The sequence below is a fragment of the Lytechinus pictus genome, chromosome 8, assembly GCF_037042905.1.
Source record: "Lytechinus pictus isolate F3 Inbred chromosome 8, Lp3.0, whole genome shotgun sequence".
In the NCBI taxonomy this organism is placed as follows: domain Eukaryota; kingdom Metazoa; phylum Echinodermata; class Echinoidea; order Temnopleuroida; family Toxopneustidae; genus Lytechinus; species Lytechinus pictus.
The window spans coordinates 20830732-20844494 of record NC_087252.1 but is presented as its reverse complement, the minus strand read 5'-3'; the positions used below and the strand labels follow the sequence as shown (position 1 = coordinate 20844494).

Genomic DNA, 13763 nt, shown 5'->3' with positions numbered 1-13763 from the left:
AGTTTTGGGACATGGAGTTATAATTCTTCTTCAATCTATTTATGTCTTTCATTTGTCAAATAACAGTATCAAGAAGAGTTAAAAAAATGATGCGTGTCTTCATTTATCAAATTTACAATGTACCCGCTGTCATTAAGGCTATGTTCAACAGGCTTTGTGCAATAGTTTGAACTACCCGAGTGTGAATAGATTGTAAAATGAACTCGTGTGCTTATGTTGCTTGTAAACTCATAAGACAATTATATGTTTTGTTTTACTGCTACATGTACCTTTCTTATTAATGATATTTATCTTTTTTAGCTCTTCCATTTTCCCCTGTCTTCTTGGGCATATCCCTTCTCTGGTTAAATTTTCTTAATTAACCCAATTTTCGCAAATACTTTCATTTTTTATCGTATTTTTGTTATTAAAACCTAAAAACTATGCAAGAACACAGATTATTTTAACTCTTTGCACGCTGAATTAACTTTTGGGGAATAATAATAATTGTTTCCATGTTATTTTCTTTGAATCAAGATTTCCATTTTGAACCGATGATACTGATGCTTGTTATATAGATGTTATCCAAGAACTTTTGCCATTTATTAGCTTCTCTAGTATGAAGTTAGGGGAGAAAACGAATTATTACGATTGTTGAATTTAATTGTACGAAGGTGCAAACTTGTAACATAAGCATGCAAAGGGCTAACATGACAGACCTTATCACTCTTTAGCTTATCACGGTTACTTGTACCACAAATCCTTTACCACAATCCATTATCACAAATCTTTTAGATTTCAACACAAATTCACCCTTGACCAATGAAACTGCATCATTTCAGTAGCTTGTAACAGTCTCAAGAGAACATGCAACCGATATCAAGCAATGTGAAAGAGGGGCCAAACTCACCTGCTGATAAATGCTGAGATGGGTTCTACCGTTAACACATCCACTTCTTCATCTTCAACATTGTTTGTTTCTGTTGGAAAAAAAAACCATGATTCAATTCAATATCTATACCTTTTCATTCACTCATCGAGAGAAAAAAGTGGATCAAAAACATAAAATGGAAACAGAAATACAAAAGCATTAATAACATGAAATGGGGTACTACAAATTGTTGATAAAGATATTTAAAATTATATAAGTAGATATTTACAATTGAATCTAAACTTGTTAAAAAATTTGATTCAGTTTATTCATTCTAATTGAAATTATTTAACTGATGTAATTAAATTTATATGTTTTCATGGTTTGGATGGAGTTCAAAATTTTATATAATTCACACTAAATTTCAGGAAATACGACATTTCAAGTAAATTCAATTCATAAAGATTGGATAATTAAGATCATTTCATGATTTAAAATTATTAGTAGTTGCTATTTAATGGCTAAGAACACAAAAGCATAAGGATAAAAAACAAAACAAATAAATATAACACTATTAAGATGTCATTGAATCAAAATTTAAAATAAGAAAGTTTTGAAGGCATTTCTCCTTCAGGAAACACTACCTCAACCTATCCTTTAGATTTGGCAATGCGATGAAAAGAACAAAATCACTGTATCAAAATACAAATTGGCAACTTTTCATTAATATCTCCTTGTCATAGATGTATATTTTGACTGATACTGTTTTTCAAAGTATGTAAAATGATAGAAAATTACTGATTGTTGCCAATTTGAAGACCAAATGCAGATTAATCTTGACTGTATGAAAGCTGTGCTTAGAATAATTGTGCAACAGAGGACAGTAGATCATCTCACCTGAATGATCTTCAACTGGATGTTCAACTGCCTCTCCCGACATTCATTTTTTTTCAAAGTATGAAAATAATCAAGTGTTGCCAATTTGAGGATGAAATGGAGATTTTTTTCTCACCTGTAGGATCTTCAACTGATTTGTCTACATCCTCGTTGCTAAACTGCCTCTCCTCACATTCAAAATTTTTCAAAGTATGAAAATTTATAGAAAATGATCATTGCCAATTTGCAGATTAAAAGGAGATGTTTTTTCTCACCTGTAGGATCTTCAACTGATTTGTCTTCATCCTCGATGTCGAACTCACTCTCTCTTTCTTCATATTCTACATTCTCATCAAGCTCCTTGAAATCTGGGGCATAGGCACTCCAGTTTTCCTACATCAGGATGACAAAGAAAAATGGGTAAAAAAAATGAAAAATATTTCAAACTTTCAACAAATCATCTTTGAGATTTAGTGAATGACCCGGGAATAACTTTACTTTTCAACTATGCATGGTCCTGTGTAAGCACAATTTTTTTCTTTTATGCTAGGCAGCATGACACTTACATTCACTGTTAGCGGGTTGTGCTAGATAACCAATCATTGAGTGCATGTTGCAATAGTCAAAAGGGCAAGTGTATTAAAAACAGCGATAAACAAGTGCTAAACAATTTGAATTACATGCATAAATTTGATAATTGGCAAGAGTCAATACTGAGGATTTATTCAATGGAAAGTGCACTGTCTGTAATCAATCAATTTCCTGTAGAAATTACTAGAAATTGCACTAGTTGGCATCTCTGAAATTAATATAGCCATTAGAAAACATACCACTTGGTTCTGTGCCCACACCGAGACCACTCCACTTGATACGGAAGCTATGATTGGTCGAACGGGATGCCAGACGACGTCCAATAAGAGCTCTCCTCTCGTACCATGGAGGATTTTGACGAGGGAACCAAATTTCTTCTCCCAAAGATAAAGGGCATGCTGCCTCGCAGAACCTAGAGTGTGTGTGTGGGGGGGAGGGGGAAGAGAGAGAGACAGAGAGAGAAAGAGAAACAGCAGTTGTTAATTCAATCATTTCATAATACAAGCGGCATCAATCTTTGTAAACATGAGAAGTCTTATTTTCCTTACGAGTATACAACTTTTCCTAAATTAATGTAGACAGCACGTACTAAGAGCAAGTTAAAGAATAAATGAACTGAAGGATAAATCTGACGCAGAAAGCTTGTATTTGGTGTAGTGGTTAAGTCACTTGACTCTTAATATTAATCCAAGGGTCGAGGGTTCGAAATCCACCCCGCGAGAATATCGTTTGGCAAGGCACTTATCCATGTTTGTCACTCTCCACCCAGGTGTTATATGGGTGCCCAGTAGGATGTGAAAGTCAATGTGATTAGATTGGCATGTGTGCACCAATAAACGGTTGCCTGGCCAGGATACTCCCCAGGGAGTGGAGATGGTGCACTTTATGTGTGGAGCAGTGATGGATCCTATGACCGGGGTAATAATAATTACAATGTAAAGTGCTTAGAAACCAACGTATGAAGCGCTATATAAATGTAACTATCATTATTATATTATTATTATCGTAGGCTGATTTTTTAAAGCTTGATTGCATTGACCATTAAAGGGCAATCGATCGCACAAATAACCTGTGCGATCAATCAGGAAGGATTGTGTGAAAGGCTCCAGGTTTTACCTCCAACAATATACTCTCCATCTCCTGAGAAGCAGCATTTTTTCCATGGCGTCCTGTTGACCAGATCCTGGAGCTTCTGAATTGGTTCCGGCTCTCCGTTCTTTCCGCAGGCCAGGACTTCACCGCTCTCGTATACACGGATGATTCTGTCGGCTGAGTTCACTAAGAAACAACTGGGGATATGAATAAAAGAGTATAGATATCAGTCATCAATGTGAATTATTGAATTATCACTATGATATCATCGAAAATTTGGAAAATATCACTCTAAAATTGTTTGTTAAGACTACAAAAGATAATACAAGTTTTCAATCAATTTTAGCTAATATATATATATATATACCCCAAGAAGTCAACTGGCTTGCCATATACCTATCATCATTATTGACTGCATCTTTACTATGGAAAGCTTTGGATGACATAATTCTTCATCAACAAGGCAAACAAAATATCACTTTAAAACAAAGAGTCACAGTGACTTGAATATGATTTTAAAACTGAAATTTTACTCCTTTTAAAGGACAAGTCCACCCCAACAAAAAGTTGATTTGAATAAAACAAGAAATTATCCAACAAGCATAACACTGAAAATTCCATCAAAATCGGATGTAAAATAAGAAAGTTATGACATTTTACAGTTTCGTTACATTCCACAAAACATTTATAAGCACATCCTGACTGGTATGCAAACGAGGAAACTATGACGCCATCCACTCACTATTTATTTTGTATTTTATTATATGAAATATTATAATTTTCTCCTCATTGTCAAGTGATACAAGGATTAATTCCTCCCTGAACATGTGGAATTGGCATTGTTTAATACTATATGGTTCTGTCAAGTTGTTCCTTATTGTCAAATCTATAAAAAATGAAATATTGTATTATTCAAACAATAAAAAACAAAAGAAATAGTGAGTGATGGACATCATCGACTGACTCACCTAGTTGTGCATATCACTGTTTTGTGAAAAATAAGCGAAACTTTAACCCTCAATCTCCCGGGGTATTTTGATTCTTGTCATTCCCGGGGAGGGGGGGGGGGGGCCATTATGGCCCCCCCTTAAGATCTCAGCCGTGGATTGCGCGATCACAACGAAAATTTGCATGATGGTAGAGAATGACGTAATCTACGCCGTTGCATTGGTAAATTTCACTTAATTCATATATTTTTATTTTATATGAATTAATTATGCTAATTCATTCATGAAATCATACTTTTTGCTCTGATTCACTAAATAAAGCTCCTAGAATGCTATTTTTGGGGCGAAAATATTTTTTATAGCATTCCTAACAATTGTGAATGAAAAAAATTCTGGTACCAAATTCTGGTACCAAGATATCTTATGTATTTTATTGTTTATGTATTTCTTTGTTTTTTTACTTTTTGTTTTTTTTATTGTTTTTTCGATGGAAATCGTTCCAGACTTAATTCTGATCATAAACAAGGCAAAATTAATTAAGTTTAATCAGTAAAAGTAGAAATAATGATACATTTATGAATTTTGGCCAAATACACAATTTGCATTGGATTTGTACATGAAATCACATTTATGAGCAATTTTGGGTCTGACATGCACTTACATAATGTTGCGTAATGTCGTAACCGCGTACCCGGGCGTCACAAATTTGGTCTCAAAATTTGCGCGAGACTTGAAAGTAAAAAGTCAGTGAGCGGCGAGGTCAAAAAATTTTGCGCAGCAGATATATCGCGAAAATTGTCGAGGGGGGGGCCATTATGGCCCCCCCCCCCGGGAGAATTAGGGTTAAAAAGTCATAACTTTCTTATTTTACATTCAATATTGATGAAATATTCAGCACTATGCTAGTGTGATTTTTCTCTATCTATTCAAGTCAGCATTTTCCTGGGGTGGACTTGACCTTTAATAATGTCAAAAGAAAATATATTAAACTTTTGGACTAATTGGTTCTTTTCCAACTTACTTTCCCCTTCGAGCAAACTCAATCGACTTGATTGCTGTGGTATTGCTTGTTCCTGTGGTTACTTTGAACGAAGCAACAAGCTTACGAGTTCCTGCGTGAATCACTATGACCTAAAACAAAAGTATTAAAGAGAATTGAGCAAGAGAATAGTTGTACATGAATTTAAACTAGTCTGCACGCAATTGCCATAGTAAAAACATTAAAAAGAGGCTGTTAAATACCTCTTTATTCAAAATTCAAATTTTCACAAAGATTCAACCCTTGAAAAATTATATGCCAAGCATTTTGATGTGCTAAAACAAGACAAAATACTTAATAGTTGGCAGAATTTCTGTAGCTGGCATGATATTTACTATAAATACTGTAGAATTTTGTCAAAAAATGTATTGATTTACTAACATTACAAACATTTGATGTAAAGAAATATATTTACAACAATCCATCTTATGAAATTTCTTAAACATTTTAACTTAGCACAATACAAAAGAAATTATACCAATGTAAAGAAATACCTACATGTAATATCATTGTAAGAAGGGAAATATGGTTAAGTAGAAATTTTGAAATATTTACTTTTCCTTTGGCATTGCCTGCGTAGACATGGTCTCCTTTTCTGTCGAATGATGCAACTATAGTAGTGTCAAACTGCAAAGAATAAGAGAAAATAAATCTTCATCATCTAGACACTTAAGAGCTTTTCTGTAAGGGAAATTGAGACAATATCAACCAAACAAACTTGGTAAATACATTGGAAAATAAAAATACATCTTGCTGATTGTTTTTATCAATTCAAACATTAATTAAATGGACATAAATCTAACAAAGAAAGGCCAAAATTATGAGAATTCTTATATTGCTTTATAAATTTCCACACAACATATATTTTTCAATTATTAAAAAAAAAAGAACGAATCGATAATAAGTTATACTAAGGAGAAAAAGAAGAGAACAAATAAGAGGAGAAGGAGAAGGGGAAAAGGTGGAAAATGAGGGAGAGGAGGAAGAGGAGGATGTGAAAGTGGAAGAGGAAAAGACAAAGGAAGAAGAGGAGGAGAAGGAGGAGGAAGACATTCTTACATACTTACATCTTCATCTAATGGAACCACATTGTATGACCCATCAAGATCTAAGAGCACTGGTGCATATTTCAGTGGACAAACCAAAGCCTTATTTCTGAAATGAAAATAAGAGGAAGTTTAGAGTTACGATCTTAGTAAGTCAATTTTAATATCTTTATCAAGTACAGGAATTGTGAAATTCAGGCCAAGGTAAAATTGGAGTATACTCTGAACTATTCTAAATTTCAAATATAAAATCAGTTTGATAATAATCAGTGCTTTAACATTGTTCATTGTAAAAAGATATGTACAGTTCATTGGAAAATGATAAATTTCATACAAATATAGGTTTTAATCAAATTAATTAGCTGACCAGTACTAGTTTGATCACAACCTGACAGCCAGCACACTGTTTTTTTTTCTCTAATATTTTGTCACCTTTAGGGATTGTTTGATTCTATTAAAAGCCTTTTGCAAGTAATATGCTGCAACATGTCTTGTTTGAGCTTCTTTTATATCAACTTCTAACAAGAGAGAAACATGCAGAAGACATCATCAACAAAAGTTTACTTGCCACAACATAAGAAATTCAGCAAACCAATGAAATCATTACATCCATGACTCAAACAATGATCATGGCCCCGATGCACAAAATTCCTATTATAGAACATTGTCATCAAATGGTAACTTCCCTGAAATCCTTGATTCTGATTGGCTGTTTAGCATTGTTACCATGGTAGTTACCATTGGATGGCAAAGTTACTATAATAGTAACTTTTATGCAACAGGGCAAATATCTCACCTGTCTCTTGGGTGGAACTGAACTCGTAAGACCGGCGACGGAAAGCGATGTCTCTGCTCGCAGTCGCCTGTCGATACATCCCAAACTGAAACCATGTTGTCTGTTGAGGCACTCAGTAACTTGTGACCGTTGCGACTCCAGCTGTGCAAGGAAACATATTTGATTGCAGACTGATTTCATTATGTTTTTTTTATTTATTCTTTTAACTCATCATTTTTATCTACATGTACATAGAAGTTATAATCTAATCATTACCAAAAACAAAATTTTTACCTTCAAAATAATTTTAACATTAATCTGTTTACACATGACTTATAACTATTAAAGGGATCGTTTAACTTTGTGAGCAGCTGATTAAAAAAATTATAAAACCGAGTTGAAACGTGCGTATGAGTGTCTGTATTTGTCCTAAAAAACCCTGAAACAGACCACAATATAGGATGAAAAACTCTAATTTAGATACAAGTAGCAATTTATTAGCCTGATTTTGAGAACCGTCTAGTAGACGGGTTCAGCTTATGACCAGTTTTCTCCAATTCAAAAAGTCTGTTGGCTATTTTGACTGCCTTCTGTTGTGTATATCTCCTATACACACGCTATTAGCTGCACTGTACATTCAGTGTATACCTTGTACACACTGTATGTAGGTCATGCTGTGTTCATCTAGAAATAATGTGTTGTGGTGCACAGATTCCCTGTATACACATAGTCATTGAAACCAACCCCCAATTATTTTCAAACTTTGGTTTACATCTCCAAGGTTTTAAAATTGATCCTGTAAATATAATACTTTGAAACTTTTGGGATGGTATTTTTACACTATAAGCCTAATGTTTAGCCCATTTTCAGGAACAAAAAGGAGAATTTTTTAAATCAGAACAAAGTGAAATGATCACTTTATAGGAGCGATTGATCTTGGGGCTGATTTTTACGATTCATCAGACACAATAATCAATGCAATCGATCACAGAAATCTTCCCAACCATCAATTGTTATGCTTTGAGTTACAAGGCCCAGAAGACCCTTTCCCAAGCATAGCGGAAGACAAGTGCCAGAGAACTACATACTGTTTGAGTTAAGAGGAGAACTTTGTTTATTGATCAAGTAATTTTTCTTAGGATTCAACGAATTCAGAGCCCTTTCTTTACCAAGAGTTGTGTATGATTCCATCAATCTAAACTATGGAAATCCATTTATGTCATAATTCTTTGCAAAGAAAATGTATCAAAAATCCCTTTGGAAACAAAGAGGGAGAACACTGATTTATCAAGATGAAGATGCATGTACCAGTCTACATCTTTAATATTTGGAAACACTTTTAACTGATACATGCATTGCAGGTGTTGGCATTGCTGGCTTTCCATAGTTAAGATTGATCATAATGATCTCAATTGTTTTTAAGATTAGGCCACGCCAGGACCTACCTCAGAGAGCAGACTGGGTGGACATGGGCGCTGATGATCTTGGCGATCCCTCTCGTCAGGAAGTCCCAGATGACGACACGTCCATCGTTGCACCCTACGGCTAGCAGCGTGCCTCGTTTATTGAAGGCACACGTCAGAGCCATGCTGATACAGTCCAACGAGCCATCGCTTTCCTAGGGGAAACACACAATCCAGGGCTAGATCAGTTACAGAAAGATTAACCCATTGCCTACTGGAACCAGGGTTGGCATATTTCCCGGGCGCCGGGAAATAAGCGGTATTTACCGCTTTTTTTCCGGTATTTACCACTTTTCACCGGGAAATACCGGGAAATATAATTTTCCATTCACTTTTCTATAGGGATTGTCAAATTTTGAACATAAAAACAAAGGTGGTGAGTATGGTTGCTCTGGTGTGTACCATTTGTGTGAGTGAGGGTGTGTGTGTGTGTTTGTTTGTTTGTGTGTCTATGTTTGTGTTTGGGTGTTATCTATGTCTGTTATCATGAAATGCTGGAAAAAATACAATAAAATACTCCTTACATACAGTAGAATATTGAGCTTTATTCACACTTAAAAACAAAAATCATATTGTAATGAGATACAATGGCATGTAAAAAGTTAAACCCCGGGAGAAATATTTGTTTATGTTTTAATATGATTATTCAATTTCCAGGAACATAATTTGAGTTTGTGTACGTATGTGTGGACTTAGATCCTATGTGTGTTTGGGTATGTACATGTAATATAATAATAATAATAATTAAAGATTTGTATAGCGCACATATCTGTCGATGACACTCAAGGCGCACAATTAACTACTTATATAAAACAGAAATCAATAAATACATAAAAAGAACAAACTGAGAAGAAAAAATACACAATCAGTTAAGTTGGTAGTCAAAAAATAAAAAATGGCCTTATCACACAACAGTTAAGGAAATGCTTCCCTCATGAGGTAAGTCTTCAATTTGCAGTGGAATAGCTCTCTTGACTGGCACGACTTAATGTCCGATGGGATTGAATTCCACAAACGGGGACCAGCAACGGAAAAAGATCTGTCACCCCAGGACCTTTTCACTCTAACTTGTTGGAGCTGGTGAACATTCCCTGAACGAAGACCGGGTCTACACGATCTCTTCAACTCCAGAAGATCTGATAGGTACACTGGTGTCTGGTTGGTTTTCAGTTTAAAGACCAAGGAAAGAACTTTATATGCAAGTCTTTGCCTAACAGGCAGCCAATGTAATTCCTTGAGAACTGGGGTGATATGATCCGACAACTTTGAACGCTTTACAAGTCGTGCGGCAGAATTCTGGACCTTCTGTAGTCGTTTTATTTGAGTATCAGGCAGTCCAACCAAAGTACTGTTGTACATATCCAAACGTGATGTGATAAGAGCATGAACTGCCTGCTTCGTTGCATGGGGATTCAGGTAATCCCGGATCCGACGAATCTGCCTAATGTGATAAAATGATGATCTGATGCAGCTAGAGATTTGTGGTTCCATAGACATAGTACTATCAAGTGTCAAACCTAGCGAGCGAACTTTAGAAACAGGCTCAACATGTACATCACCAATTTTTAGGTTAGGAATGATGACCTTTTTGATCTGTTGGGAAGAGCCAAAGAAAATGAATTCAGACTTCGCCTGGTTGATTTTCAAGTAGTTCTGCCCCATCCATTTGGAGATCTCTGCTACACATGACTCAAATCTAGCAAGTACGTTGTCCACATCAGTTTGATTAGGTAAGCATGGTAAATACAGCTGAATGTCGTCAGCGTATATGTGATACATCAAATCATGCCGATTGATAATGTCATAGATTGGTAGAATGTACATGGAAAACATTTGTGGTCCGAGCACTGAGCCTTGAGGTACGGAGCAATCAAGAGAAACTGGATCAGAGATGTCATCCTCACCAATGCGAACTGATTGAGTACGACCATCAAGGTATGACTGACACCAGCTCAGAGTATGTATGCAGTATGGATTTTATCTGTTTATGTGTTTCTACTATGAGTTTTGTGATTCTAATTATTTCAGAACACTATTTTCATTTGTTGAGGTTAAAAACAACTAAAATCATTGAAAAAAAATAATTATAAATCATATTTCCTGTTTTTTACATATTTACCGGACGCCCATCTTATTTACCGGACGATATTGACCGGTATTTACCACCGGTAATTACCACTACCGGTATTTACCGCCCAACCCTGACTGGAACCTCGTGGTCCCTGTACGAAGTATATGGGAATGACTGAATTCAGTAATCAAAAGGGTATTCCCACTGCTTCATAAATGGAAATGGGTGGTTCCTTGCAAATTCTATGGGAATGCCTGTATTAAACTGGATAATTCATTTCCTCCTGAAAGAAGTCAACAGGTTAATCTATTGCCTACTGCTATCTGGTGGTCCTTGTTATTAAGGCTCAGGCATGATATCCCCCACAGAAAAAAAATCTAAAAAATAGCAAAGGGTTGCTAAGTCACTGCCGAAGTCCAAGGCGCCTCGGTCAGGGTTACAAGCTCTTGCATAGTAAAGAAATCGAGAGTGATTTCTCAAGGTGAGTCTGCATGATAGCTTTATCATTTGACTTTAAAAAAGCAGTAAATACAGCATGGGAATGTTTTTGGGCAAAGGATTTCACGTAAAAATAATCAAAAATGAATTTAATAAATCTAAGAAAAAATATATTAATAAAAAAGGAATTCCAATTTTAGTCAGAAGAATATCATGCTTGAAGCTAAAGGAATGTCTGAATTTTCTTTCCTTTGGTTTCATTTAAGTCAAACAATAAAACATAGGTAATACGTAACATGCAAGGAAAGGGGATGAGAGTCAACTTACCTCAGGAAAGTTTTGCCCAAAGGACTCTGTACAAGACAATACAAGAAAGAAAATAACTAAACTTGTTGAATATTGACTTCCCTTACTTATTTAAGATAACCCAACTCAACATGGATTACTTTTAGAAACTTTGAAAAGGGTCTACCATCTTATTTTGATGTATGTGCATCAACAAAAGTTTCCTCCATTACTGTTCTAATTTTATTTTATTTACTTTTTCACGAAGAGACAGATGTACAGTGTACCTGCATTTTTATCTCATTGTGAAAATGAATAAATCTAATAAAAATAGAAGCGTGGATAACGATGTACAGTATGATGGTTCAGAGACTTTTCATATTCAATTCATCCACACATGATTAATGTACATACATGTATGCATGAAGATGACAAGTGAGGATCCTTTACTGTTAAGATGAGACTTTGGGGGTTTCACATTTTCATATACAGTGTAAGAGAAAATACAAATTGATCGGTTCCATTTTCAAGATTATGGAGTAGACCTAACTAAATAAGCAAGGTAAATGCAAACTTTCATCTTGTTCCTCGATTAAAAAAATGCCCACGGCCTTGCAAGCAGTAGCATGATTCCAATTCTGGCATCCTAAAGTTGCCTTAGCCTAAGGCAAGGTAATCAGACTAGGACTAAGACCAAAGCCTAAGTATAAAGTATCATTATTGTCACCGATGATGCATCTTTGACTTTAATACTACTCTAGAAACTTCCCTAGGCCTACTAAAAACCAAACAAGGTGTCCCTTTTTATGAATAAAATAAATTCGATACATTTCACGTTGATCTCCATGTCAATACCATGTACATGTAGAGAACAGGACAATGACACCCTTTCAATGTGACAAGAAAATTACAGCTAAAATAAGCCCTCGGCCTTGCTGTGCAGTGTATGCTGTAGACTTATTTAGACTAGTTAGAGTTATAGCTTGTTTGCAATATTTTTTAATTTTTATTTTAAAATAGGTCGTTTAATTTGCATCAATGTTTGTTGCATATATTTGCCTGTTTTTAATAGTTTTTTTCCCCTTCTATCTTAACATTTAATAAAATCTTGAAATGTATCACCACGTTTTGCGCCCGTGATTCGACAGCCCCTGTGCTTTGTTAGACATACCGCATCGCCACTGAATTGCACCGCACTGCATGCAATATGCAACCCTAAAGTTGCAGTGGCTATTCGCTCCCTGATCATGTTTGGACCCCATGTCAAATGAAGGCCTGCCGCTAGCATGCCCTCAACTTGATTTCTGTGGAAATCCAATGCAGTAGAGTTTTTCATTTTTTTTAAAATTGGTTACTTTGAAGATACGATCCTAAATTTGCGAGAATGTTTGCAAACTTTACGGAATGTTCCCAAACGTCAAACTTCACAGATTTCTTAATTTTTGGTGCATTTTTCGGGGACCCCACTTCTGGAATTTGAGCTAAGCTGCAACTTGCTCAGGAAATATGGTGCAACTAGAATCCGCTTTTTAAAAGGCAAAATGTTCCTTTTAAAGGGGTTTTTGTAATTGAAATGGGGACTTCCATTTGGTGAGTCAATGCCCGTGTGAAATATCTGTGCAGCTTAGTTAGACTTAGAGTTAGACTGATAAATCCGCTGTTTCTGACTTCGGAGTTTCTCACCGGTCTATTGACGGAGGGCGGAGGGGATGCAGCGGAGCCAAATGAAGTCTCAGCGGAGCATATTCCTGACAAAAATAGACCTATTTATCGGTCTAACTTATGACTGTGCATTGTGTGAATTGTTTCGTGGACGTGGAGCGAGCGTCGTTTACACTGTCACTGCATTTATCAATCGATACTATAATTAGTTTTAAAGTGAAGGAGCATATGGAGAGTCCATTATGAAATTCTTACGAATATAAATTTAAAATCTAGAAAAGAAATTCAAGATCATATTTAATTAGAGAGACCCTGTCCACGGCCTCCCGAATCAAGAAACTTTGACTTGAGCAAACACAAATTTCAATATGTGGGGACGTGTTCACCATTCTCATGAAATCGTCGTGAAATGTGACGTTTTATTTCTAAAAAAATACTTAGATTATACATTCAATGAATAAATATAAATTTGATCGACTCATGTATCTTTAGAAACTAAAAATACTTACCAAGAAGCTCTAAATTCATGATATTCAGGTCCCTTTTGACCGCTTGTTCATCCAGGCAAAAACGAAACGAAGTGCGCGCAGGAAGATAGTCTTCTTTCAAGCGCTAGCTGCCAGCGCTA

The 13763-nt window shown here is 35.5% G+C and overlaps 1 protein-coding gene across 2 annotated transcripts in view; it reads right to left on the bottom strand.

Moving 5' to 3' along the window:
- Positions 1 to 13763, bottom strand: part of LOC129266243 (retinoblastoma-binding protein 5-like) — a 19116-nt gene extending 5353 nt beyond the window's left edge. The window contains exons 1-11 of one of the 2 annotated variants that reach the window (XR_010294451.1): positions 13645 to 13763; positions 11516 to 11541; positions 8662 to 8834; positions 7238 to 7378; positions 6463 to 6550; positions 5951 to 6022; positions 5378 to 5487; positions 3434 to 3606; positions 2557 to 2729; positions 2002 to 2119; positions 890 to 959 (exon numbers count right to left, since the gene is read on the bottom strand). Coding sequence is in view for 1 of the 2 variants with exons in the window: in XM_064103757.1 (XP_063959827.1) it covers positions 890 to 959; positions 2002 to 2119; positions 2557 to 2729; positions 3434 to 3606; positions 5378 to 5487; positions 5951 to 6022; positions 6463 to 6550; positions 7238 to 7378; positions 8662 to 8834; positions 11516 to 11541; positions 13645 to 13663 (1163 nt within the window). In the remaining variant the exon portion in view is untranslated. The remainder of the gene's footprint in view (positions 1 to 889; positions 960 to 2001; positions 2120 to 2556; positions 2730 to 3433; positions 3607 to 5377; positions 5488 to 5950; positions 6023 to 6462; positions 6551 to 7237; positions 7379 to 8661; positions 8835 to 11515; positions 11542 to 13644) is intronic. The other variant, XM_064103757.1, reaches the window with a different exon arrangement.